Genomic DNA, 27,258 nt, shown 5'->3' with positions numbered 1-27,258 from the left:
GATACTCCTTGAAACAAGGACACAAAAGGTTGAAAGTAAAATGATGGTAAAAAAAAAAATAAACTAGACGAAGGCTAACCAAAAGAAATGTGGTAAAACTGTACAAGTAGTAGTCTTTAAAGTAAGAAGTGTTATTAGGAATGAAGACAGTACTTCATAATGATAAAGGATAAATACACTAGGAAAGTATAAGTTCTAAATGTGAGGCATCTATTAATATAGCCTCAGAATATATAATATATAATATAACAGAATTGAAAGGAGAAGCAAACAAGTCTACAATCACACTGGAAGAAGATAACTTATCTCTCAGTAACTAACAGAAGAAGCTGACAAGAAAGGTAGAAATAAAGAATATTTGAAGACTATACTAGGCAAGCCTCATCTGATGAATTGTTTTAAAAATTGCAGAAAATAAATGATACAGAACGCTCAAATGGAATTACTACTAAAACCTGCCACAGGATGGAACATGGAACAAACATAAAATAATTTCAAATGACTGAAATGACACAGAATATACTTTTTTGAACATAGTGGGATTAAGTTACAAGCAAATATTTTTTTTAATCCCCATATATTTAAAAATTAAGCAATATTATTTTAAGTAGCCCATGGGTCAAAGAAGAAATCAAAATGGAAGTTAGAAAATATTTTAGCCTAAATGAAAATGAAAATATCACATAATCAAACATGTATGATAGAACTAAAACTTTTTTTGTGGGAATATATGTAATATACCAATAGTATTATTAGAAAAAATAAGCATGTAATCTATCAAGAAATTTGAAAAACAATTTAAACCAAGGGAAATACGTTTAATATCTCCCCCAGAAATTCTGATAAAGAAAAAAAAAACAGTCAAAAGTTACCAAGAGCAGGAAAAAGAAAACGAGACACCATTCTAGATTCTACAAACATTTAAAGAATCATTATGAATAACTTTATGCTAATACATTTGAAATTTGGATGAACAACACACACATTCCCGGGAAAACATAACTTACCAAAACTGATACAAAAAGAAACAGAAAATCTAAATTGTGCAATGTCTATTACAGAAACTAAATCTGCAAATAAAACTCCCCCAACAAAGAAAATTTCAGGCCTGGGCATAAACAGTAATTAGAGGATGAGAGACCAAATTTGAGAAAAAATTCAGTGGAAATCAGCAATAGATAAAGCATAATGTGTCGCTACATAATTAATACCAATCCTTCTTAAATTTCCAAAAAACAAAAACAAAAACAAAAACAAAAAACAGAAGAAGAGGGAACACTTCTAAACTCATTTTATGAGGCTAGCATCATCCTGATACCAAAGCCAGATAGACGTCACAAAAAGGAACACTATAGGCCAATATACCTGTAAACAGAGATGCAAAAATCCTCAATAAAATACTAGCAAATAGAATTCAACAGCACATTACAATAATAATACACCATGACCTACTAAGATTTTTCCCTAGGATAAAAGGATGATTCAACATCTGCAAATCAATGTCATATACCACATTTACAGAATGAAAGAACAAAAGAACATGAGCACCTCAAAAGACACAGGGAAAGCATCTAACAAAGTTGAACATTTATTTATGATAAAACTCTCAAAAAAAGAAGTATAAAAGGAATTTACCTAAACACAATAAAGGCCATATGTGAAAAGCCCACAGCTAACATCATAATCAGTGGGGGAAACCAAAAGCTTTCCCTCTAAGATCCACCAGAAAGCAAGGATGCTCACTGTTACCACTTCTATTTAACATAGCACTGGGAGTCCTAGTCAGAGCAATTAAATAAGAAAAATAAATAAAAGACATCCAAATTAGAAAGGAAGAAGTAAAACTATTTCTGTTTGTAGATGATATAATCATATATGTAGAAAACCCTACATACTCAACCAAAGAAGAAAGAAAGAAAGAAAGAAAGAAAGAAAGAAAGAAAGAAAGAAAGAAAAGGAAAGGAAAGGAAACTGTTAGAACTAACAAATGAATTCAATAACGTTGTAGGATACAAAATCAACATGCAAAAATGAGTCATGTTTCTATACACAAAGAACAAACTATCCGAAAAGGAAATTAAGAAAACAGTTCCACTCACAATAGCAACAAAAAAAGTAAAATAAAATAATGTAGACCTGTCTTCTCAAATAAAACAACTGACAGTATTTTCTGACAATGATAAAATTAAGCTTTCAAATTTCAAATATTAGAATGTTAGAAAACGTGTATCTGCCTCTATAAGCTTGACAGTAGCTAAAATTTTTAATATTGGTGGTGACATGAACATGTTTTTTTCCATATTGTCCAAGGAAATGTGTCAACATTAAGGAGATCTACGTAACTCAAGGAACCAATATTCCAAAAGCATGTTAGACGCATGTTATAAAATCATGTATGAGTTAAAATATCCAAAGTGCGAAATAGATCAATATGTTAAATGGACAAAAAATTAACTGATAAAGGTTTCAACTAACCTTTAAGAAGCTATTACTTGTTGACTTTTGGTGTAGTATCAAAGAACATCTATAATTTCCTTTCTGAATTCAAACTGCATATCTACAGGGAGCTAGATTTTCTTCATATATTTCAACCAAAAAAAAAAAAAATACAGTACAACTGATTGAGTAAAGAAGCAGATACAGGAATTGAATCCAGCTGTCCTCTTACTAAGCCAGACAGATATTAGAGAGACATGCAAAAATATAAAGCAATACTCCCCTTTTAATAATTTTTATTTTGAAAAACATATTCATTAAAAGTGCTATTTATTTTTAAATATAATGGATTTATTACTGTTACTTTTAAATGAATTAATAAAATGCATTACTTTTTAAATTTTGTCTTAATTTCTAATGTGGTAAATATCAATAGATACAATAAACATAAACAAGGCTTTTTGGAGTCCCCAGTCATTTTTAAGACGGTAAATGGGTCCTAAGAATTATTGTTCTAACACTATGAAAATCAATGAATTACCACTCCATGCAATGACATAGATAAATTGCACATAGTCTGGAGGGAAATAAGCCAGAGAAAAGCATATATACTATGTCATTTCATTTACATAAAAGTAAAAGCATGAAAAACTAATGTGTGATATTAGAGGCTAGGATAATGGTTCCTTGGAGAAAAGAGGGGTCTAGTGACCAGGAAAGAACATGGGGTTTGGGAGTGCTTCTGGGTAATATAATATAATGCTATATTTTCTTCTCTGAGTACTGGTCACATGTTCACTCTGTTAAAATTCTTAAATGTGAATATTTGTGATCTAAACACTTTTTTCTATGTGTGTTACATTTCAATAAAATAAAAAAAGTGTTTATCAGCACAGATTCAAAAATATGAAAACAATATAATTGTAAAACCCCACTTACAGTTTTGAAGTAGTGGGAATAGAATGATTTCTTTCTTTTCTTTGATTTCCTTTTTTTTTTGCAGAATTTTCTTTCATATGGCTGTTTACACATATTTACACACATTTATAAGTAAAGCAATCATTATGAGCATTGTAAGTGACATAAAATGGTGACAAATTTGACTAATTTTACATCCAAGGCAGAAGCCCAGACCTCTTTCATATACGATGCTCTGGAGACTTGCAGCAGAAGAGAGCTCTTGGGGAGCACTTGGACACAAAGCAGCTCCTGTCACGTAGCACATGTACCACACATCTTGCCAAAAAGGGATGGATGGGCCTTGTGTGGGTGACCCCAGGGGCTTAAATGGGACCAGAGCAGGGAGTTTCAGGCAGGCAGACTCTAGCAAGACATGTGACAACATGTCCAGACTTCCATGTTGCTCCGTGTTGCTAAATGAGGGTCTGGAGGTAGAAAGAGAAGTCCAGGGACCTTGGTTCTTGGTCCTTACTACCTACAGTACATGGGCAAACCACTTGATATGTCTTGAGATTTGATTTACCATCTATAAAATGAGGTTAACAGTATCTCTTCTGATTATTCCAAATAGATGTTATGAAGATAGGGTGAGGCTGTAGAATGCAAGTACTTTATAAACTGAAAAGGGTCACCCAAAGAGACTATTTGTATGTAGGTCACAGATAAGATCAGTTAAAAACAGTTGACTTAGATGGTCTCTTCGAACTTCACAATTAGATAAAATTCTGTGTGAGTTAAGTTATAAACCATCTTTACTCTTCAAAAAAATAGCCTCGCTACAATAGCTATAGCCCAGGGGTGTTTGCATCCTTGCTCAGATACTTCATTTCTAATGTCAGATTTACTCTCTATTGTTAAGTTCAGAAAACATTCATTGTCCTTCTCCTATTTTCCAGGCGCTGGAGTACAAAGATGAACCTCATATCTGGTTTTGTGGAATGTGATGGAAGAGACAGATGGTTATGAGCTGCCATGACCAATGTTGAGACAGAGCTATGCACAGGACATGGTAACACAGGACCCAGTAAACACACAGAAGAGGAGACCTCATCACCAATCATGTTCAGGGAAGGTTCTGTGGTTGAGATGTTGCTTTAGCTGTATGTATCTTAAAGGAGAGGTTTTAAATAGAAGTCTGATGTGGTCCATTAGCATTTTAATTGCTCACTCTTACAGCAATTTGAAAGACTGGAAGTAGGGAGCCCCCTTAGGACACTACTGTCACAGTACAAATGAGACATTAGATGGAGGAATGAGTGAAGTGGAGAAGTCAAATTCAAGAACTATAAGAAATGTAAAATTGGTAGGAATCAGTGACTGTATGAGAGAGTAAGAATTTCTCCAAAATTTCTGGTTTGCCTAATTGAGTGAATTAAATTAGATAAACTAAGAGAAATTAAGAGAGGATGCCTGGGAGGCTCAATCAGTTAAGCTTCCAATTCCAGGTCAGGTTACTATCTTGTGGTGAGTTCGAGCTCCACATCGGGCTCTCTGCTGTCAGCGCAGAGCCGTCTTTGGATCCTTTGTCGCCTTCTCTCTCAGCCTCTCTCTCTCTCTCAAAAATAAATATACATTTAAAAAAGAGAGAGAGAGATCACAAGAACAAGAGAAAGCAAGTTTAAATGATGTGATGTGTAACACGCTGAATTTAAGTGTCAGAGGTATGGCTGCACATCCCTAGAATAAAGCTCAGATGAGACATCCCAGGTTGATGAATTTGTGAGTCATGACCAACCAGATGATAGGAAAACCCTGAGAGATGATAAGATCCCTCCTAGAGAGTAGGTACAGAGAGGAGACTGGGGAGACAAGGTACAAAAGCTGGAAAACACTAGCAAAGTTCAGGCCAGCAGGAGAAAGGTTAGAGAGGTTTAAGGAAAACCATAAAGAGAGGCCATGGAAGCCAAGGCCATGTGACCACAGTGAATGCACCAGAGAAGTCCTGTAAGATGAGGCCTGAAAGCATCCATTGGATTTGTCTGCAGGAACTGGTCATTGGCAACTTCTGAGAGTTGTTTCAGAGGGATGATTAGATAGCAATAAGTCAACTAGAAATAGGATAAGGAAGTGGAGACCATGAGTATAGGCAACTCATTCAAGAAACTTGACTCTGAAGAAGAGAAAAAGAGGTGGGAGCAAGGTCATAGGATAAAAGAGGAAGAACAGAACTCAAGTGTATTACCTTGCTGAGGGGAGCTTGGCAGTGAATGGGAGACAGTTGAAAAGCAAAGGAAAAGGTCCCTGATGGTGCAGGTTCTGCCAGATAAACGAGAAAGGATGAGATCGGCAGCCCAAGTAGAGGTTGACCTGAGCACTGGGGGAGGGAGAGGCTCTTCATGCTTGGAGGTGAAAGGAAGGACCTAGCACTTTACAGAGGACAAAGAAGTTTCCATGTGCATTATCACATTTAATATTTAGTCTCCTGACAAATCTGTATGATGATAAGTGGGATAAGCGAGGGTGAATGACTCCAACAAAACACTCCAAGAAAGTGGAAGCCCCGGAAGATGAGCTCTTGGAGGCCGCCATCACGTGTGTCTCCCCCACGCGCATTTCCACCCCGCGCGTCTCCACAGTGCTAGGCAAACACTACTCTCCAGTTGGGCTTTGAGAACTTTCATGCTCTAGAAAGTTGTCACACTTGGTATGTAGAGACAGGAGGTGGGCGATTTGGGTCGGTTCAAGGGCAGAGGCCCATCTGCCTGGGCAGCAGTGAATGTGGCACATGGATCAGGGACAAATTCAGAGCAGAGCTCTGCATCGTTTATTGGAACTAAATAGCCTTTGCTTAGCAACTGCCTGTGTGTTAAAGAGTTTGAGAACCTCTGAAGTAGAACAAAGGGCCTCAGAAGGCTGTTTGGAGGTTTGAGAGGGTCCAGATCTGGTTTAGAGCCCATGCCCTGCTGTCCCAGTGCCTCCTTAGGGAAGGGCTTGGCTACAGAATCCAGACCAGATCTTGGACTGGGGAATGGGGCATATCCCACTGTGGGCTCACCTGCAAATGAGCTGACCTTGGCTTGGTAGGGCCCACCTTTGCCAGGGCACCCCTGGGGCTGGCCAGATGCTGGTGACCCTCTTGCCCACACGGCCCCACAGGAAGTGCCTGCTGTCCTCTGATGATGGTCGTTACACTTGTTTGTTTAAAGCATCATTAGCCCTGTAATCACAGCTGTGTGGCCCTGCAAACACAAGGAAGGCCAGCATCTGAAGACAGCCCCTCAGACTCTGCTCAGGAACTTGGGGCCAAGATTACAGCTAGAGCTCCTGGCCTCTCCAGCCAAGCACCACACGGGCTGGGTCCAGGACTAAACTCTTCACCTGGACTGTTATCTACTGTGCGCTGACACTTTGTACCTCTCTTTTGAATCCTCACCATTTTCTCTGCTTGTAATTTCTTGCAAAGAAACCCTAAGATACATACACAAACATTCACTGACAACATTTTCCACCATCCCAGGTATAGTAGCACAAAATGAAGCAACGTAAATATCAACACATGGGAGGCTGGCTCTTCCTTACGAGACAGTATTATGCAGTCATACAAATCATGCTCTCCCAAAAGGCCACCACTAGCCCACATAGCACCTTTGTGTCCCTTTTTGGGCAGATACTGTCCTGGACCTGGATGGATGACTTGAATAATGGAAAAAAGGCTGGATTTCAGCTTCCTGTTGCCACTCTGGCCAGATGCCTTTGCATGCAACCTATACAACCGTTCACTGCAGCCCTGGTGGCAAAAAAGATTTAATGATATGGAACCAGGTTTTTGATATATTGATTTTTAAAAGGAGGTTGGACAGCCATATGCTAACAATAATAAGAGTTAAATCTGTATAGATTTGCATAGAAAAGAAAACCTGAAGGAAAAAACAGTATGGTGGCCAATAGTGCTGTTGGCCAAATAGTGTTAGTTCTCTCCTCCTATAGGGACATGGCATGATCGCCCTTCCTGCTACCTTTTAGCTAGGTGGGGCTGGGGAGAAGTGTGCAGAAGCTTAAAAGACTCATGAGATATTTGCTAAGTTCTTTTTTAATTGCCACGGTAACACTCAATGTTCTAGATGATGGCTGCTCCACGAGCTAATGTCTCTGAGGGAGGACAAGGCACGGTAGACTCCTGGCCAACTCACAAGGCACTTGTAACACAAGTGAGAAATAAGCCTTCGCTATTTTAGGACAATTCAGTTCGAGGATGTTTGTTACCGCAACATAACGTAACTTATCCTGAATAATACACACTCCAAGAATGTTAGAATGATTACAGTAAGGATGCACTAAAATACATGTAAGGCATGTGGATTCATGTTTGTGATCAATGGACAAAAGATCAAGAGACCTACGGTGAAAACAAGTGTGAGATCAATTAAATACTCTCAGCAAAGAGCTGGAGCGATCAAACACACAAGATAAATAACAGGCTTAGAGGATGATAGCCCAAATTATAAAATAAATATGGATGAGACCCTACGGATATAAAAAAAAAAGATTGAATAAATAAATAATGGGGCAGAAGAGAAAAACCTTCCTTACGGAAGAATTTCAGATAATATATGTAGATGCTTTCCTCACCAGGAGCCCACTCTGAAGGGTGGGCTGGTCTTAAGGACTTGCTTCCAAAAAACCAAGTATGGGAAAGGGAATGAGAGGAACTCTGCAGTGGAGAAATCTGGGAGACACCACCAGGACCATGTGATGATTTACACGGGTGTCACGCACCCCTGACCTGATGCAAAGTGGTGAAAGCTCATTCTTCTTTGTGATCTTCCTTCCAAAGCTTCACAGCCCCAAGCGAGTTATGATAAATATTAGACAAAGCAAAATAGAGGCATACTCCCCAAAACATCTGACCAGTACTCTTCAAAACTGTCAAGGTCATGGAAAATAAGGAAAAGTCTGAGAAATTGTCACAGATCAGGGGAGCCCAAGGAGACACGATAACTAACTGTGATGCGGTGCCCCTCACTGGATCCCAGATCAGTGGGAAAACTGGTGAAAGGAAAATGAGGTCTGGAGTTTAGTTACTGCAATGTACCAACGTCAGTTTCTTTGCTGTGACAAATGCACCACAGTAATCTTACATGTTATCAACAGGGGAAGCTGGGTGAGGCACACGTGGCAGTATTGAATATGAAGATGGAAAGTATATGAAAGGTATACCTAGACAAAAGTGTATTAGAAAATACACTGAAATTCTCACAGCTTCCCACCCAAACCCCATTATGAAACTGCGACGGAAGGTAGGAGTCACTGCTCTCCCAGCTGGGCACGGCTCCACAATGCCCTTGGGTATAAACAATTCATTGTGCTGAGTGTAATTCTCATGTTCAAAGACAAATGGTTTTTTGGCAAATCTCGTTCCCCCTAATTGCACGAGCCAACCACTTCATCAGACACTTAACAAAGAAACAGTAATTAATTCCCCAAAGGGTGGGAAAGCTGCGCGGGGGATATGCAGACGTATGGTACCGAATTCACAGAGTCAAAATGGTATTGTTCTCAATGAACAATGTGAAGGAACTGTGAGAGTACTGTTCACAGCTTGCTTTTCGTTTCATGGATATATTTTAAAACTTAACCTATATGACGTGACTCCACTGTAGGCAACCTTCTTTACAAATCTTTTAGGTTACAAGTATTCACTAATAATTCCATAAAAAAAACAAACAATAACCGTTCGATGTGGGTGTCAGATCTAGAGTCCTTTCACCCCTGGCTTCTCTGGCCAAAGAAAAATGAGACAGGTTCAAGTCAAACTCAGGTGAGCTCCCATTCATGGAGGCAGGAGTGAAACCAGATGTGGAAGAGACTGCCCCCACCCCCCCACCACGGATCTCACGTTCTCATTGGTCACTGTCATTATCACTCACTGGTCACCTTTTCTCCATTGGTGGGGGCTGAGAGGAAGAGAGATTTGATTAACAGTGTAATGTCACCGGGTGTCAATGAGCGACAGAAGAAACCATGCTCTGTGCACGCACTTTGTAAGTACCATAAAACCATCATTACTACTCTTCTCTTTCCTGGAAACCTCCTCAGGACCCCCATGATAGAGTAGAAAACTGTGAGAGCAGTATTCTGAATTATTGTGGCTGGGTTTCCCACTAGCACCCGCCCCCCATTAGAATAAGCTCCTTGGGGACACTGCCTATCTCTGTCCCCAAGGGCCAGGTAAACAGAGACAACAATAAAAGTTTGAGAGATTGACATGAAACTCACAGACCCTTGTCACTCCTCCGGGCCATATTTTCTGCAGCTGTTTATTCCCTGTGTGGAGTGAAGCACTCCATATGGTCAGAATTAAGGAAATCCATCAGGGCCAGTGGCAACACTTTCAGGTCTGGCCTTCATACCCCCTGCACTTTAAACCCATCTGAGGGGCACCTGAGTGGCTCAGTCGGTTAAGCGTTCGACTTCGGCTCAGGTCATAATCTCACAGTTTGTGAGTTCGAGCCCCACATCAAGCTCTGGGCTGACAGCCCGGAGCCTGCTTCAGATTCTGTGTCTTCCTCTGTCTGCCCCTCTGCTGCTTGCACTCTGTCTCTCGCGTTGTCTCAAAAATAAATGAACGTTAAAAAAAATTTTTTTAAACCCATCTGAAAATCAGGATTTTCCTGACTGTAAAACATTCAATAAAGTTCTTCTGTTTATGCCTTCTCTGTAAAAGGCTGACGCATCTACCTTTAAATATAAGTCCTTGGTGGAGACCTGGTTTGGGTTACATGACAGAAGCAATTAAATGCTTTCCTTGTGTGTTCATTCATAAGCCACGTATAATATCTATACATGTGCACATAAAATGTCAGCAGCCCATCGTGAAGGAGGGGCATATGCCCAGTGAGCCAGGTGCGGTCATGGTCGAGGGGTCTTTGCGGGATATCTATTTGGACAACTCGGGCCAGGAAACGCTCTTTTCTCCAAGTGCCCAGATAATTGCACTTTTGTCTGCTATGGAGACATAGCCCCTGGATTCTTAATAAATGTCAAGCAATACGAGAGTAATAATCATATTTCCAGCAATAATGACAAACAACTGGTGCTCGGAGTGGCTGAGGAGGGACCAGATCACCACAGCGCAATTCATCTCTTGTTAAATTCACTCACATATTAATTTCTAAGATGAACGGTGGTTTCTAATTTGTCTTTTTTGAACTGTGATGTTTTTATTAAATTCAATCGTCATGAGTGCATGGAGAATGACTACTCAAAACAACAACAACAACACTCCAGTGCAGCAAAGGACAAAGGCTTTGGGATTGCGGGTAACGAGTCTTCTCGATGAAGCCACCCTCCCTCCTCTTTGCCTCCTCCTTGGGCGTCAGGGCCTCCATGAGGCTCCGACAGATGGGAAGTGTGAGAAAAGAGATATCTGTTGGTGAAGCCGCCAGTCTGTGATGCTTTGTTACGGCAGGGTTTTCACTCCAGATAATGCCCAGTGCTGAAACTGCCATGTCAAAGAGGGAAAACAAAAGGAGACTGGAGCTTGTAGGGAGGATTCCTTCTTTAGGCTTTGAGAAGAGAGACAAGACCACCTTGGCCGGGACTGTCCTGCCACTGCCTGCCTCCAGAGCAGAACTCTTGACCTGTGTACTCAGGATGGCCCTGACTGCAATCTGGGTCCACAAGAGGAGTTACCTGAGGGTGGCCCTGACCGTATCCCTGTCCTCCTTGGTGCTGCACACACTTGCTCACCTCGGCTCTCTTGGGAGGTCACCCCAGGGCTTGCCAGTAGGCACCCACTGTCGGGCTGTTTGTCGCTCACAGGTAATGCAATCAACACCAATACACCTGCCTCCTCCCTTAGGCTGGGCCCTCACAGATGCGCCACCGTTGAGTGAAAAATAGCTGTGGCTGTGCAGGGTCACGGCCAGGCTGGAGAGGGCGTGGCAGGCTTTCAGAAGGGGCGGGGGATTTAAAGTCCAGGAGAAGCAGTTGGTCCTCTGGTAGGCGGAGGCTCGTTCAGGCCAGACAGACCCACATTTGCCCCAGGGTACAGATGGGAGAAGACAGGGTGCACTGTAACCAAATACGGGTCTGCCCTGCAGACTGCACAGGACTGGGGCGAGGGAGGGGCTTAGAAAAGCAGCGAGGTCAGGTTTCTCGCCGCGGGGTTGTGGGTCTGTGTCCTATTCTGGACGGCGCGGCAATAAATGCTGGGTTTTGATCAGGGACGTGACATGGTCAGATCACATCCTTAAAAATTCCCAGTAGGGGTGGCAAGGAGATGCTGGGCAGGGCCATCTGCTTTGGTCTCCCTAGGTCCCTGTTCGCAAGTTCTTCTACCTCCCGGCAGAAGTGTAATTGATGGGTGGGGGATAAACGTATGAACTATGTTGCCTCTTGTTCCACAATGGCAGCCAGAAAGCTAGAGCACAGTATAGATGCTTGGCTGTTACTCTTTATAGACTGCATGTTAATGATCTTAATTCCCTGGGAATTGGCTTTCTTCTTCTATTATTATTTTTTCTGATCTCATTTCTGTGTTTTGGCACATGCATCCTTATCTGAAGGTAACATAAATCCTCTGGGGAGTGAATCAGAACATAAATACATACATGAAATTAAGTTAAGATAAACTGGATATGATATTCCAGTAATACCAGACTAGCAGCTAACCCACAAGGCAGACAGATGGTCACAACTGTCCCTCTGCACCTGAAGGGGCCCCTTCCTCACTACCAATCTTCCCTCACATCCTTGCTCCCCTTCCTCCTCCTCCAAGTCTCAGCTCAAACACCTCCAAGAAGCTCATGTGAGGCCCTGTCTCAGCTGGGCACTTCTTGGGCCTTAACCTCCTGTTACCCTGTAATTATTTCACCCTTCTAAGAAGGTGGGCTCCCTGGTCAGGGACCCTGTCTGTACTGGCCTTAACTCAAGGTCCTGGAATACGATAGGACATCAATGAATGTGCATGGGATTTTGGAGGGAATGTCTGCAGAAGAAATGGGTGCTTAAAGATGAGAGAGAGAAAGGGAGAGAGAGAAATAGAGACGGATACAGATATAGTCAAGGATGCAGACATATTTTCTGATCCCCCAGAGAAGCTAGTATGGCACTCAACAGCTGGTTCCTGCCACCCTCCTCCTGGATCACTCTCCCGTTTGAGCTCCATGCCCCATTTATATGGATCTGTTCTCAAATACACCAACTCATTCCCACCATCCCACTAGCTGGGCCCATTTCAGGAATCGACATTCCCCAGGTGCTGGATGGCTACTCTTTCCTCTCAACTGAATTATCACATCCAACCCACAGTGATCACGAGCCAGTCTCTAAGACACCATCTATTTCCTCCAGATCGTGTCACACTATCGAATATTTTCTCATTTATTCCCTTTTGCTCACAGTCCGTTTCCCAAACTGTGAGCGGACACCTCATCTCTTGCCCCAGCCCATAGAGCAGCTCTTGGACACAGAGGTCCGAGGGTGAGGGACCATTTGCAAGAACCGATGCGACACAGACCCATTCAACTGCACTTTTGATTTACTCAATGACCTCAGCTAATTCTTCAACATCCCTAATTATACCAGTAGACCCACCAGCACCCGAGGACCCCCGAGCCTTTCTCCCAGGCCACCAGGACTGGACGGCCATGGTTCCTTCTGCTGTCTCCACTCTCCCCCCGCTCTTCCAGGCCACAGAGTCGAGTCTTCACCAACCCCCATCGACAACAGCAAAGGGAAGGAAATTTCACAACTTCCTGTTCTGAGACTTGGAAACACTTTTTTAATTAACCAAAATGGTTTCTCATAATAGATGGGTCCCAGGGCGAGAACGCGGCTGTAACTCACGTGGCAGGCTCCTGGCGGCCGAGCTGGGAGTGGGGCCTAGCGGCTTGTGAATGGCAACAGCGCCTCGGGAGGGCCCCACGCTCACTCTCCACCCCATCACCATCTGCCGTTTTATCATTTACATAGTTTGGGACACTTCTGTCTTAGGAAATCAAAAGCGTTCTTACATTGATGAATATACTTGTTTTAAAAATCCAAATCTGGACAAGGAAACAAAAAGGTGTTTCTCCCAACCTTATGTCATAATTTTTCAAAATTGAAAGCATTTTGTAGGACGATGATACCTTCCCCCAACCACAACATTGGTTTTGGGGACGCAGGTATGTCGCACATTAGAAAATCTGAACCTCAAAATAAATTCCTGGGTATAATTCGCCTTTAAAGTAAAGGACTGTATTCAGTTTTCTTTTTTTTTTTTTTTCAACGTTTATTTATTTTTGGGACAGAGAGAGACAGAGCATGAACGGGGGAGGGGCAGAGAGAGAGGGAGACACAGAATCGGAAACAGGCTCCAGGCTCTGAGCCATCAGCCCAGAGCCCGACGCGGGGCTCGAACTCACGGACCGCGAGATCGTGACCTGGCTGAAGTCGGACGCTTAACCGACTGCGCCACCCAGGCGCCCCAGGACTGTATTCAGTTTTCAAAAGGATTCAACCCAGGATTCCTTTAAATTGCCAGGTCCCTAAGTTGATTTCAAACCTGTTTCAATTTATAAAACCTTCACCTGTATACATTTTTTTCAGAAACTCATCTACTATAATTCTTCTTAGATGCCATCTAAGGAGAGAGATCAATAAATGACAAAAGGATTCTTTAAATATAGAGATCACGGGCCATTCATCTCCATATTTTTAGAGAGGAACACTCTGTCTATTCAATAAATTCCTATGCTGTTGAATTGCATAGGATGAAGTATTTGTGTACATTAAAATATCGTGGATTGAGCTGCAGACTTGAACCTCAAGTTACTTTGAAACATTCCTCAACGACACCCACTATATATGGTGCACAAACACAGCCTGATTTTGTAATAAAAATACTATAGAGATGAAAGAAAGAAAACCAGAAAAACTAGCAAAAGGAGGTGAAAGGTCTAGTAAACTTTTTCAGACTAGATGTTTCTGTTTGGATAGATGTCTCTGGAGAAGGAACCGAGTATTTGTCCCTAAAGACTTTTCAAACATAATTTAGATTCAATGCGCCTTTCAACAGGCAGTGGTCGGGACCTTATGTTGAGAATATTCCATTGATTTGTGGAACTTGCATAACCTCAGTGCCTGCTCTCTTGGAGAGGGTTCAAGCTAAATCATCTAGCTGCCAAGAGCAGAGCAACTTTAGCCCCATTTCCTGTGAAGCTGAATGACCAGAAAAGCGCTCAGAGGTGGTTTTGGGCTGCTCTCAGGCGGGAGAGCCCTTGGCATCATGGCACATTTGTGGGGCATCATGACGCTGCCATCCCTTCGTGCCAGTCACAGAGGAGGAAATGTGTGATTAGCAGGAGGCAGGGCCACAAACCAGCCGTGGGATGAAGTGAGTTGCTGTTGGTATTGATTATTCATTTATTGTATGGACTTTGTATTCTTAGGAAGTCACGATATAGCAGACCGCACTTAAAGGGCGCCTGGGTGACTCAGTCGGTTAAGCATCTGACTTCAGCTCAGGTCATGATCTCACGGTTCATGGATTTGAGCCCTGCATCAGGCTCTGTGCTGACAGCCTGGAGCCTGCTTCGGATTCTGTGTCTCCCCCTTTCTCTGCCTGCCCCCCTCTCAAAAAGAAACATTAAAATTTTTTTCTAAAAGATAAGTTTTAAGAATAAACAGTTGAGAGGAAAGTTCTGGTAGAGACAATTCTGTTTGCTGAGGTAGGTGCCTGCTGCCTGTTAGGAGAAGGTCAACATCATCTGATTTTAGTAGTGGGATCCCTCGATCGGGCCAAGGTCTCTGCCAGCCTAGCCACTATCCTTTACATGGATTGGAAAAAGGAGCCCCCCTCCGGACTGACAAGTGAGAACAAAAATGCAGACCACATCACAACACACAGCTTGCCAGCAGAGCTGGGACAGATGTCAGGGCCCATCCCCAAACTGCCTATCTCTATGTAGATCCTGTGTGGCTTTCCTCTAGTGTGATGCCACTGCTCGTCACAGTCCAGCTGGCCTCATGTCCCTCACCAGTCCCTGTACCATGATGCTGTCCCCCCACCTGCCCCAAGACACCAGCCTCTCTCTGCTTAGACTATGGGCATGTCTGCATCCACAGTTATGACGGTGATTCAGCAGACTCTACTCATGGCCAAACCCTGAGGTCGATCCTTTCAAGAGAACAAGGGACAGTCTCTCTTAGGCCACCGTATTCTCTCTGCATTTATCTGAAATCTTGTTCACACAAAACTGAGGGGTCTGGATCCAGCACCACCTAAATCCATCCCTGGAAAAACCATGCAAAAAGTGATTGAGGATGTTCAAATATCATGACCAGAGACTTTTCCTCCTCACTGAACAGGTGACATCAGCTCAGTGCTCAAATGACCCCGTGTCTTCATGCAAGAAGATGGTGGAGGTGGGTATCACACCCACGGGGCTCTGACAATAGATTGTGAGATTTAATAAAACACCTGCATTCTAGGATTCAGTTGGGATTGTTTAAAAAAATGAGAACTTTGAGACTTTGGGCATGGTGGCCTCTGTCTTAGGACCTTCTCTTCCAGCAAATATCTGGGGATGCTGTGATGTTTCAGGAAGCGTCCCGATCTATAATAAAATTATAACATTTCTTCTTTTTTTTTTTTTTTTTTTGAGAGAGAGAGAGAGAGAGAGCAAGCAGGGGAGAGGGGCAGAGGGAGAGAGAAAATCTTAAGCAGACTCCACACCCAAGTGCACAACCATGGGATCATGACCTGAGCTGACATCAAGAGTCGGACACTTAACCAATGGAGCCACCCAGGCGCCCCAAGTTATGATATTTCATCAGAAACCAAAAGGCTGCCCTAAAAAGAAGAGAAATTTGAACTTGGAATCAAAGGTGGCCGTACCACAAGTCTGATCTGTAGAGCCTCCCTCTTCCCCGTGTGTGTAGGGGCATGTGCATGACCAGCTCTCAGCAAGCCAATGATTCCATTCCCTGATTCTAACCTGACAGGATCTAACCTAAAAGATTTGACCTAAAATGCCTTTAAAGGGCAAAGTCAGCTGGAGGTTTAAGTTAGAGAAAGCTCTCAGAAAAAAAAAAATCAGTTGTGGTATTTTTAAACACAAAAGACACAAACAAACCAACATATGAAATAAAACACAAAGCACAGTAGCAAACATATCAACTAAACCCTGTGTCGTATCAGTGCTATAACCTGGCAATGATTCAAACACTAAACAACAGAATGGCAACTTTAATATATACCATTAATAGCAAAATGTCTGCTTTTATTGAAGAAAAAAACAAAAACTATGTTGCTCTAAGCAGTTTTGAAATGAATATCTAATTCAAAACTTCCCCTGTGCATATAATTGCATGCTAATTTACATTTTAATTACTTCCTAAGAAATCAAAAGCATTTGTTGACAGTAGAACATAATGTCAACTTCACGGTGCACTGTTGGTGGATGCTTAATGAACTTAATTAGATAATTAGTGATGTTAATTATCCTTCTATTACGAAGATAAGGATGTCTCACAAATGATGCACTTGGTAAAGAAACATCATTAAAGGTATCAGTGTTTGCTTTGTTCATTTACTTCTATTTTTCAAACTCCTGTAACAAGGACTTTTGATAGACTAGTAACATTTAAGATTTCTTTAAAATGGAAAGAGAAACACCACCGTCTCCAACGGCCCGTGACTGTTCTTCCCCGGCGATCTGGATAGTAACACTGGTGTGAGTGATGCTACGGCTCTTTCAAACCCTCTGCTGTTAGGACCAGTCGCCCATGTTCACTTCTGATGTGGAGTTTCTCGTTCGAACCAGCTCCTCCCTGGCCACCTCTCAACGATGTGATGAGTGGGCTCTAACATCAATTGTTTGAAGAATGGTGTGCGTGTACATGTGTGTGCACACGTGAGTGTGTGCATGTGTGTGTGTGTCAAGGGAATAGAGGAAATGAGTGAGAGTACCCTGATTGGGCGCCCAGACCACTGGAAGAAAACCTAGAGGGCAACTCACACAAGCGCCCCAAGCACACGCGCACGCACACCCACATGCACTCGCACACCGCACGCACAGGTGTTGCCCCAGCCTGACTGCGTTCCCGGGACCCTACGATGCTGTGTCTCTACCTCCATCACCAGGATGCCTTGCTCCCATGGGAAGATCGGTTCTGGGTGTGGTGTTGGAACACCACTGCCTGCAAGACCAGGGCTATGATTCATGCTACAGAACTTCAGCTGCAGTGAAAAAGGGCACTTCAGGGTTTAAGAACTAAGATAACGGACCTCATCATTTTTCCCTTTCTTGCTCCCTAATACCGCCACAACCAGAGTGTAATGGACGTCCTTTCTGGAAATAATTCTAGTCCAGACACACCATGAAGAGCTCTAAGGCCAGGCTGGGGACAGTGACACTATTTTTAGGGTCAGTTATCTCAGGAAAGGCAGCAAGAGAAAGTACGTGGTTGGCAGCCTTGCCCATGGCAATTTTAAAAACCAAGATTGCATTTAGCAGAAGACCTTAGTCACGTGCTCCCATTCATAGAGCGATTTACCCTTTTCAAAGACTCTTTTTAAATCATACTTTCATTTGTTTCTAAGTGGTTCTATTTTTCTAGCACAGTCCGATTTAATTACTTGCTCACAAGACTTTTTCCACCACTGAACACAACAGGATTTTCCAACACAGCATTGTGATTTCTCAAGTGCTTGATTTCAGGTTTCTTAAATCACTTTTCTCTTTCCTATGATTTTCAGTGGCTTTGTCTCTCCAGCTCTTCTCCTGATTTGAAGGTCTCTCTGTCCTGCTGCCACGCCAGCGAGAACATATTATCAGGATTCTACACCTCTCTCTAGAGCCTCTGGCTTGATTTCAGAAGTCCTCATGTGTCTTAATTTTCCCACAAATTCAGGCCACCTGCTTCCATGCATCTTTTTTTTTTTTTTTTTAGTTTTTTAAAAGTTTATTTAGAGAGAGAGTATGGAGGGGGGGCAGAGAGAGAGGGAGAGAGAGAATCCCGAGTAGGCTCCACTCTGTCAGTGCAGAGCCCCACGTGGGGCTTGAACTCATGAACTGTGAGATCATGACCTGAGCTGAAATCAAGAGTTGGGCACTTAACCAACTGAGCCACCCAGGTGCCCCTTCCACACATCTCTCTTAAAGGCATATGTATCTCCTAGGAAAGTCCCTTCTCTCTTGCCCACAAACATCACGTTGAGGTAAACCTAGTCCATGTGACAGCCTTCTGAATTTCAGATTTAAAAATTTTTCTACTTTAACTCTTATAGTGCAATGACTCTGGGAACTCGGACTTCTGTTCTCACAGTTGCATTTTGACTTTCTCAGCTGCTACCAGCTACTCTAGCACTTACTCCCCTTCATGTCAAAGCTTATTTCTTTCTATTTTCAAAAATCTCTTCTCAGCCCCACGGCTCTTCTGCCTTATGAGCCTTTTCCAGGTTGAGTGACATCTGAGGCCTCGGCCTTCAGTGCCGTTCACCCCCCCAAACTCTGAGGCGCCACAGCGCCCCACTCAACAGCCTTCTGTCCTCCTCAGTCCCCACCCTCTCTCCTGAAATGGGGCGCGAAGTTCTCTGAGGCTCATTGTGCCTTCAGCCTCAGCGAGACCAAAATCACAAAGCAGCAGGCGACAAATACAAACTTGCCAGAAAGAAAGACCAAGAACTGCTGGATGGCTCCCACGGTGCCTGCTAAAGCCTTCCCATTCGGCACGCTTGCTTCCTTTTCCGCAATTTTTATTTGGGTTTCGTGATTTCTTTAAAGAGAAAATAAGTATACAGAAACATTTATGCGTGAAATGATATGATGTCTGGGATGTTGCTTGAGAATTATCCCGTGCAGAGGGGGAAAGTGGGTAGTGATAGGGATGAGACAAGATTGGCCATGAGTTGCAAATTGTGGACGCTGAGTGATGGATAGATACATGGGGATTCATTTTATTATTTTCTCTGCTGCTGTGTATGTTTGAAATTTTCCACAACGATTTTTGAAAGAGATAGTGGGTAAAGTGCTCCGAGTTGAATGGTCAAAAGTGTCATTTCCTTTGCTGGGGACCCGAGCCAGGGCGGCCCCTCATACAGCTGGCCTGGCCGGCACCCCTTCCTCCACCAGGGGCGGGGCTGCTCTGCGTCTGGGGGTGGGACGCCGAGCCTGGGCACACACATCCGGGGAGGTAGCCAATGGCAGGTCTGCAGTCTCCCTGCCCACACAGGTGTCTAGTCTGTGATCCAGGTCCCCATGAGTGGGCACTGACGGTCTTATGGGAGGCCCCAGTGCACCTGGTGGGCAGGGCATTCACCCACAGGACAGTCATTAGAGACCAGGGACTTTGGAGCAAACGTGTTGTGCTTTTGTGCCTTTGCCAGGACAGGCACAGAATCCCTACGAAGAGCTTGTCTTTGGCACTTTAGCAAGTGCACTGTGTCACCCATCACCCTCCGGCTGTGGTGCTTATTCAACCCTTCTCTTACTTCTTATATGGCCCTGGCTTTCCTACATAAGCCATTTCGACTCTGAAAACAGCAACTGGAAGCCTGCTCAGCTACCTCCAAAAGCCATGGAGACATGTGGACACTGGGCCTGGCCCTGCCCCAGAGGGTCTTCCTGATTTATAAGCCCCTAAGCTCCTAAGTGTGGGTCTCCCTCCTCAGGTGGGGCCTACCTGGCTCTTGCATGAAATAGCGGTCCACACATGTACCACTGATCCCAGGAGGAAAGTGGGGGTAAAATCCAGCCCGTGCTTTGCTGAACAAGACATGGTCAGGCAGCATACCCACCCAGAGGGGCTGCCCCCTTTTTATGGGCTAGAACTGAGCTTCCAACCCCCTGCCTCTGGCTTGTTCCTCCCCATTCTCTGCAGATCCAATAAAACCATCAGAATCGCACACCTCTCACACCTGCCACACCCAGGCGGCCTTTCTTTTCACAGCCTGATTGAGAAGAGGTCAGGGCCCCCTTCTTTTGCTCATCCCAGCCTTGGTTAAACAGAAGTCTCTTGTGTGTTCTTTGATTTCCATTGCTCCACCCACTGCCCCTGAAGCCTCCTTATCTCCCTCCTAAGTGATGTCACGGCCCCAGTCTGGCCCTTCCCTCGGGGGCTCTAACCTCCAATCCTAACCCTACAAAGGAAACATACCTCTCCCCCACTATGTAACACCCCTGCCCCCCCCCCAGCTTCAGGAACATCTAGCATGAGCCATGGTGTCCTCCCTGTCTCCTGCAGTGACCTTGATCACCCCTGCCCCCCTGCTCACAGGCCTTGAAGCCACTCATCCTCACAGCCCCTTCCTACCCAGACCCCAGCTCTCATGTCCTATGTGCCCATTTTCTGTTTTCTAATGCTTTTTCTTTTCTTTTTCTTTTTTTGTTTTTTACTTATTTTTGAGAGAGAGAGAGCTCATACACAGGAGGGGCAGAGAGAGAGAGAGAGAGAGAGAGAGAGAGAATACCAAGCAGGCTCTGCACTATCAGCACAGAGCTCAATGAGGGGTTAATCTCAGGAACCATGAGATCATGACCTAAGCTGAAATCAAGAGTTGGGTGCTTAATCAACTGAGCCACCCAGGCACTCCTAATGCTTTTTCTAGAAAGAAAAGAAAGGAAAAGAAAAGAAAGAAGGAAGGAAGGAAGGAAGGAAGGAAGGAAGGAAGGAAGGAAAGAGGGAGGGAGAGGAAGGAAGGAAGGAAGGGAAGGAAGTAAAGAGGGAGGGAGAGAGGAAGAAGGAAGGAAGGAAGGAAGGAAGGAAAGAGGGAGAGAGAGGAAAGAGGGAGGGAGAGAGGAAGAAGGAAGGAAGGAAGGAAAGAGGGAGAGAGAGAGGAAAGAGGGAGGGAGAGGAAGGAAGGAAGGAAGGAAGGAAGGAAGGAAGGAAGGAAAGAGGGAGGGAGAGGAAGGAAGGAAGGAAGGGAAGGAAGTAAAGAGGGAGGGAGAGAGGAAGAAGGAAGGAAGGAAGGAAGGAAAGAGGGAGAGAGAGGAAAGAGGGAGGGAGAGAGGAAGAAGGAAGGAAGGAAGGAAAGAGGGAGAGAGAGAGGAAAGAGGGAGGGAGAGGAAGGAAGGAAGGAAGGAAGGAAGGAAGGAAGGAAGGAAGGAAGAAGGAAGGAAGGAAGAAGGAAGGAAGGAAGGAAGGAAGGAAGGAAGGAAGAGGGGGAGGGAGGGAGGAAGATTACATACTCTCTATTTTGGAATAATTCTGAATTTACAGAAAAGTTATATAGTACAGAGAGGTCCCGTCAACCCCTTACCTGCTTTCTCATAATGTTAATATTATACACTGCCACAGTGTGTCTACCATAGCTAAGAAACCAACATTAGTAGTTGATGTTTTTTCAACTTATTTTTCAACAAGGAAGCCTACCACTGAGTCGGCAAGCTGTACACAGGCTGTGAAGAGGAATGGCTGGCCGGGGCACACACTCTGGGTTTCTCTAAGCTGAAGGCGGACGGGAAGCAGCTTCCTGGACACCATGGGTGGCCTTTGGTCACCTCAAAGGAGCCCAAGGTCGCAACCTCTGTCCGACAGGCTGATACCCACAGCCTTCACCCCAGGAGACACCGTGACTTTACAATCTGATCCCAGAAGGGACTGTGATGGGGTCAGAAGAAGAAAAGGAAGAAATGCCATCCATCATATCAGACTCGCCTCAAAGTTCAGCTCACCTGCCAAGAGGACAACATTGTATACTGAAAATGAAGATAGGTAAGAAGAGTTAGGAATGGCGTATCGTATGTCTCACTCGAAGGAACAATTCATCAGTGCTACCGAGCTGTCAGCTGCTGACATGATAAGGAATAACACCAAATGAATAATGTTTCCTCCAAAACCAACTCCTTTAATTACAAGCCTCTTCTTTCCAGAGGAGAGACAGAAGATGCAGAAACACCAATTTCATGCACTTGTGCCTGAATAATGTCTCCATGCTGCTTTTTCCAGATGGCGACCTTCTCACTGGAGGGACTAATGATGTGGGCATATTTAGGGAAAAACCAATAACGGAGTCTTTAACCTTCAACAACAAAAAGCATGTTGTACAAAATGTTCCTTGGGATACATTAGAAAATATCAATTACATTGCTCACTGAGGTGTAATCAGCTGTAATAATCAAAATTAATTTTTAAAAATAATTAAACAGACCCCAGGGCAAACAGTCGATGCTCTCATCCTATGACATCACAGTGTACATATGTACCTGAAAAGTTGTGCCTTCTGTTAGCAACAAAGGCATCTCGCGAGGATGAGTGATGGATGCAGGATGTGAAGGCTAGTGAGTTTCATCGCAGCAAAAAGGGAGAAAGCATTTTATTCCCTCGCCCCATGCACATCCTCCTATGCACATTCTCCTATGTACCAGGCACCATGCCCAGCCCGACCGAGTTACTGATATTAGATGCTCCAAAGCAAACATGCAGTTAATTTTTAAAATTAAAACATAGCACACTTTGTTTCAAAAATAATTCATCCTTAAAAAAATCCACAAGGTACTATAAACTATAGAAAGGATGAATAAATCAGATTGAAGGTAAGCAGGGCTCAAACAGGAAGGAAGAAGCAGGGAAAGGGATGTGTGCATGTACATGTATCTGCATGTGCATGTTTTTTTTTGCAGAAATTTATGCCACTAGGTGTGTGCAATTATAAGACCTGGGTCATGTTTACCTCTCCGAGATTCTCAGTGCCCAGATCACCGTGCCCAGAAATAGGCCACTGACAGGAGTCACAGTTCTTCCTGATGCTGACAGCTGAGGGAGACGTCCCCTGTGGCTGCCCTCTCCCCACTTTAGTCCAGCCACACTGGTCTTTGCTGCCTCAGAGCATTCCAGCACATGCCTGTCTCAGTGCCTTTGCCTGATGGTCCTCTCTGCCTGACTGCTCTTTCTCCAGAAAGTCACTTCCTTATTTCTCTGCTTCTATGCCCCCCTTCCAGAGAGGACTTCTGACCACCTTCATCTAAACAACCACCCTCTCCCACTTACCCTGCTCGATTGTTCCTCGTTGCAATTAGCACCCTTCACATTTACAAATTTACTTGTTTATTGTCTGTCTTCGCCCCCTAAAATGCAGTCTCCATGAAAGCAGAGAATATGTCAGATTTTTCTCTCTTCTGTAACCTCAGTGCTTACTTCAGGGTACAAAGTAAGCACTTGGTAAATATTTTGTTGAGTGAGTGAATGAATGAATGAATGAATGAACAAATGAGACCTCAATTGATGTAGAAGACAGTATCTTCAGCAGCCTGCCTTCACCAAAGACAGAACTGATTTAAAATATTTTCGCTTCCGTGTGAGCCCAGAGCAAACTGTGACAAGCCCTTTGTAGACCTACATGGCCTCAAGTATTGCAATCTATTCAAGCTTTTGGGTGAGCTATTTCTCAATCGATCTCCCCAGGACTCAGAGGCAACTTAGCCAAGCCAAGGACAGTGGCCTAGGAGAGGATGGGGAAGTGGCTAGAGGCACATCAATAGTCTGCAAGGGCTCTCATACAATGCACATCCACGCCAGCATCCCAGCTGTCCCTTCCCTAGCTTCCACAACCAGACGGACCTGACCCCTGGGGACAAAGCTAACTTGGTCAAAGAACAGAAGTTCCAGGGTGAAGCCAGGGGGGAAGAGGGGCTGTACCCCTCCTGTCACAAATGGCCTTGGTCAGGAGCAAGTGCTTGGGCACCAGTGGGGACGCTCCAAGCTTCGGGGGCTCAGAAGAGCTATACTGCAGGTGAGATGGTCATCCTTTTGGCGGAGAGAACAATAAGGTGGGATCAAATTTTGGAAACTGTCTTCCATTTCTAAAGCACTTGCAGTTTCCAAGTGCTTCCACATGTTCTAGTATAGACAGAGCACAGTTGTAAGATCAGGAATTGAGGCTCTGAGAGGTCACAGAATTGCCTAAGGTCAAACTCAGTAGTACAGAGCCAGGAGACCCTTTCTTTACTCCGCCATTTCCTGGCTGCAAAGCCCTTGACTGTTTTTTTTTTTAAGATTCAATGTACACATCTGTACAATCAGCCAATCAACAAGCTGACTGAGCAGTGTCTTCCACAAGCCAATGTGTTAAGGACGCATCCTACCCTCAGTTCTGAGTATGAGGTGGCCAGACAGCCCAGTCAAGTTCATTTTGTTTTCCCTTCTATGTTTGTGCTCTGTCTCCCTATGTCCTAAATCCTCTTGTTTCTGAAGCTCGGAAAGAAGAAAGTCTCCTTCCCGGGCTACCTGAGCAGTTACAGGCAGCCTGCATTCCTCTCTTCTCCGCCACATCTGATGACAGTACCCTCCCATCAGTCACTGGCCACAATGGACAACGGAGCCATTGAGACAGCAGAGCCCACATTCTGAGCAGGGGGGATTTGGAGTCAACCTCATTTTCCAAAGTTACGTGGGCAGAAAGCTCCAGCTGTGTAATGGGTCTATCAACCATCGATTCCACCTCCCTGGGGAGCCCCTTCCCACAGTTTCCCACAGTTACCTGTCCCCTCGTGGAGACAAGGAGATAAAGACTCAGGGAAGTTAAGTAAATGACCCAACGTTTCCTAATCCCAAGGCCATGTCCATTCAATGACCACAGTCTGCCTCTGAAAATAAGTGACTCCAGCATTAGAATATATGACACATTGTGCTTCTCAAGAAGAGCCTCAGTAATATTTCTAGTCCTATATGCTCCTGCAGAACCTTGCCACTTCCCCCACCAGAAGGTAGAGTCTATTTCTGCCCCCCCTGCCCCCCGCCACCTTGAACCCAGGCAGAATTGTGTGCCTGTCTTGACCAAAGGAATGCAACAGAGGTGAAGCTATGTCATGGAAGGCGATTATTCTGCCTGACTCTCTCTCTCTCTCTCTCTCTCTCTCTCTCTCTCTCTCTCTGTATCTGTCCGTCTGTCTGTCTGTCTGTATCTCCTTCCCCCTTATTTGGAAATTAGCCCTTGAAACCCAGCCTCCAGGTTGTAAGGAAGCCCAGGACCTATGGAGAAGCCAGGTATAGGTATTCCAGACAGCAGTCTCAGTTAAGGTCTCAGACTGAAGTCAGCAGCAACCATCAGTTGTGTGAGTAAATGAGCCTTCCAAGGATCCCAGCCAACGCCCCAGACATGATGGAGTAGAGGCACCTCCCCACCCCTTCCGTGCTCCAAATTCCTTACGACAACATCCATGATCACAAAAACCCATTGTTGGTGCCACTGAGTTTTAGGATGGTTTGTTATAGAGCTTTAAAGAAATTAATTTCAGAAAAACCTGACAACTCAGCCCCACATAGTCAAGAGGATCCACCGCTACATCTCCTGGCAATGGTGCCAATGTTTTTGACCCCTTTGCTAAGTCCACACATACGGCTCTTACTGAACTGTGGGCTAGTGCTCTCTGAGCACACCTGACTCAAAAGGAGAACAGCAAGTAACACTGGTTCGGGTTTTCATGCCGTAAGCAACCCCTGCTCTTGGAGCTCCAGAGGAGCCCATAGTCACTTCAAGTTAAAGCCAGCCTAAGACCTGGTTCCCCTACCTGTAGCTGCAACTGGGAAATCACATGCATAACCTTAAATGCTCAGAAGAACATGGAATTGAGTCATACCCAGCAACAACAGACAGAGAAGACATGACTCACAGGATCTGAAACAAATGCCTGATGCTTCTCCAAGGAAGAGGGATCTGAGCTCACCTCTGTCTTGCACTCAGGGTCCTTGGCCTGCCTCCCGGGCATCAGCCTCATGGCTGAAGACAAGCTGCCACTCCACGAGGAGACCTTGCTCGGATGTCCCACATTCGAGCGGCTGGCCAGCGACTTCTTCTCAGATGCTAGGAACAGGGAAGCAAAAACTGTCAGAGGTGAAGTTGAAAGGAGGATACACACTATTTTGCAACTGGCTTGGCTTTCAAAGGGCCATCCAGGGTCACAAGCCTCTTGCACCTCCTCCAGTAAGGAAAACAGCCCAGGCTACAAGCTTACACTGCCGTCTTCTGACTAAGAAATTCAGTGTGGGTTTCAGGGTTACCAGACCTGGCTTAGACCCCTAGCTCCACTGACTCAAAGTGAGATGCTGGACAAGTTAGTTAAGTCCTTGAGCCTCAGTGTCCTCATCCTGCAAACTGGGAATAATAGCGTCTAACCTCATTCTGGTGTCATGAAGAGTAATAAGAGTATGTGTTTCAAACACAGGCCATCAAACATAGAGAATTTTCTGTATATGATTGTTGGCAACAAGAGAGCCATTTGTAAGCATGGGGTGCATCTCACCATTTTATTCACTACATGTGCATGGGGATATACGTCCTATTTTATTAACCTTTTCCCTGAAATGAAATCTGACACTTTGACCTCAAACTACACAGGTATATACATAGGCATGTACATATATATGCATTTTCCAGGGTTAATTTGGAAAGCCGATAAATAAAAGTTCTATACCGCCGGGCAGTCTGGGATGACACACATGGAAGTAACTAACTCCTGAGTCACTGTCAATGTTGTGATGCTAGAAGACTTCAAACAAGTACGTGAGCCGTAATTCGAGAGCAATGACCACTTTAAAAACAAAATTGAGGGGTGCCTGGCTGGCTCAGTCGGTAGAACATGTGACTCTCGATCTTGGGGTTGTGAGCTCAAGCCCCACACTGGGTATAGAGATTACTTAAAAATAAAATATTTTAAACAATTAAAAAAATAAAAACAAAATTAAAACATCATTCCTGCAGGTGCAATAACTCCTATGAGGGGGGAAATGCTGAATCACTGAAAGAATGCAAGGGTCATTAATATCTTAGGGATGAAAACTCTCACTTGAAACATGAAGAACCTGGGAATCCAGGTCACTGCGTGATTTGGTGGCAAGGTTTCAAAGCTGGTAGGTGAATATCAGGACAGGACCTAGAATCGTAAGCTCTAGACTAGACATAGTAGACAGAGCTAGACATCTAGCTCTGACATGGCA

At 44.2% G+C, this 27,258-nt stretch overlaps 1 protein-coding gene across 7 annotated transcripts in view; it reads right to left on the bottom strand.

The window, feature by feature from the left end:
* Nucleotides 1-27,258, bottom strand: part of WDFY4 (WDFY family member 4) — a 292,598-nt gene that overhangs the window by 117,592 nt on the left and 147,748 nt on the right. For all 7 annotated transcript variants that reach the window (XR_008291964.1, XM_053206796.1, XM_053206793.1 and 4 more), the window contains one exon: nt 25,989-26,125. Coding sequence is in view for 6 of the 7 variants with exons in the window: in XM_053206796.1 (XP_053062771.1) it covers nt 25,989-26,125 (137 nt within the window). In the remaining variant the exon portion in view is untranslated. The remainder of the gene's footprint in view (nt 1-25,988; nt 26,126-27,258) is intronic.

The sequence above is a fragment of the Acinonyx jubatus genome, chromosome D2, assembly GCF_027475565.1.
Source record: "Acinonyx jubatus isolate Ajub_Pintada_27869175 chromosome D2, VMU_Ajub_asm_v1.0, whole genome shotgun sequence".
Taxonomy (NCBI): Eukaryota; Metazoa; Chordata; class Mammalia; order Carnivora; family Felidae; genus Acinonyx; species Acinonyx jubatus.
The sequence above is the reverse complement of the archived record's forward strand: the minus strand, read 5'-3'. Positions and strand labels throughout refer to the sequence as shown.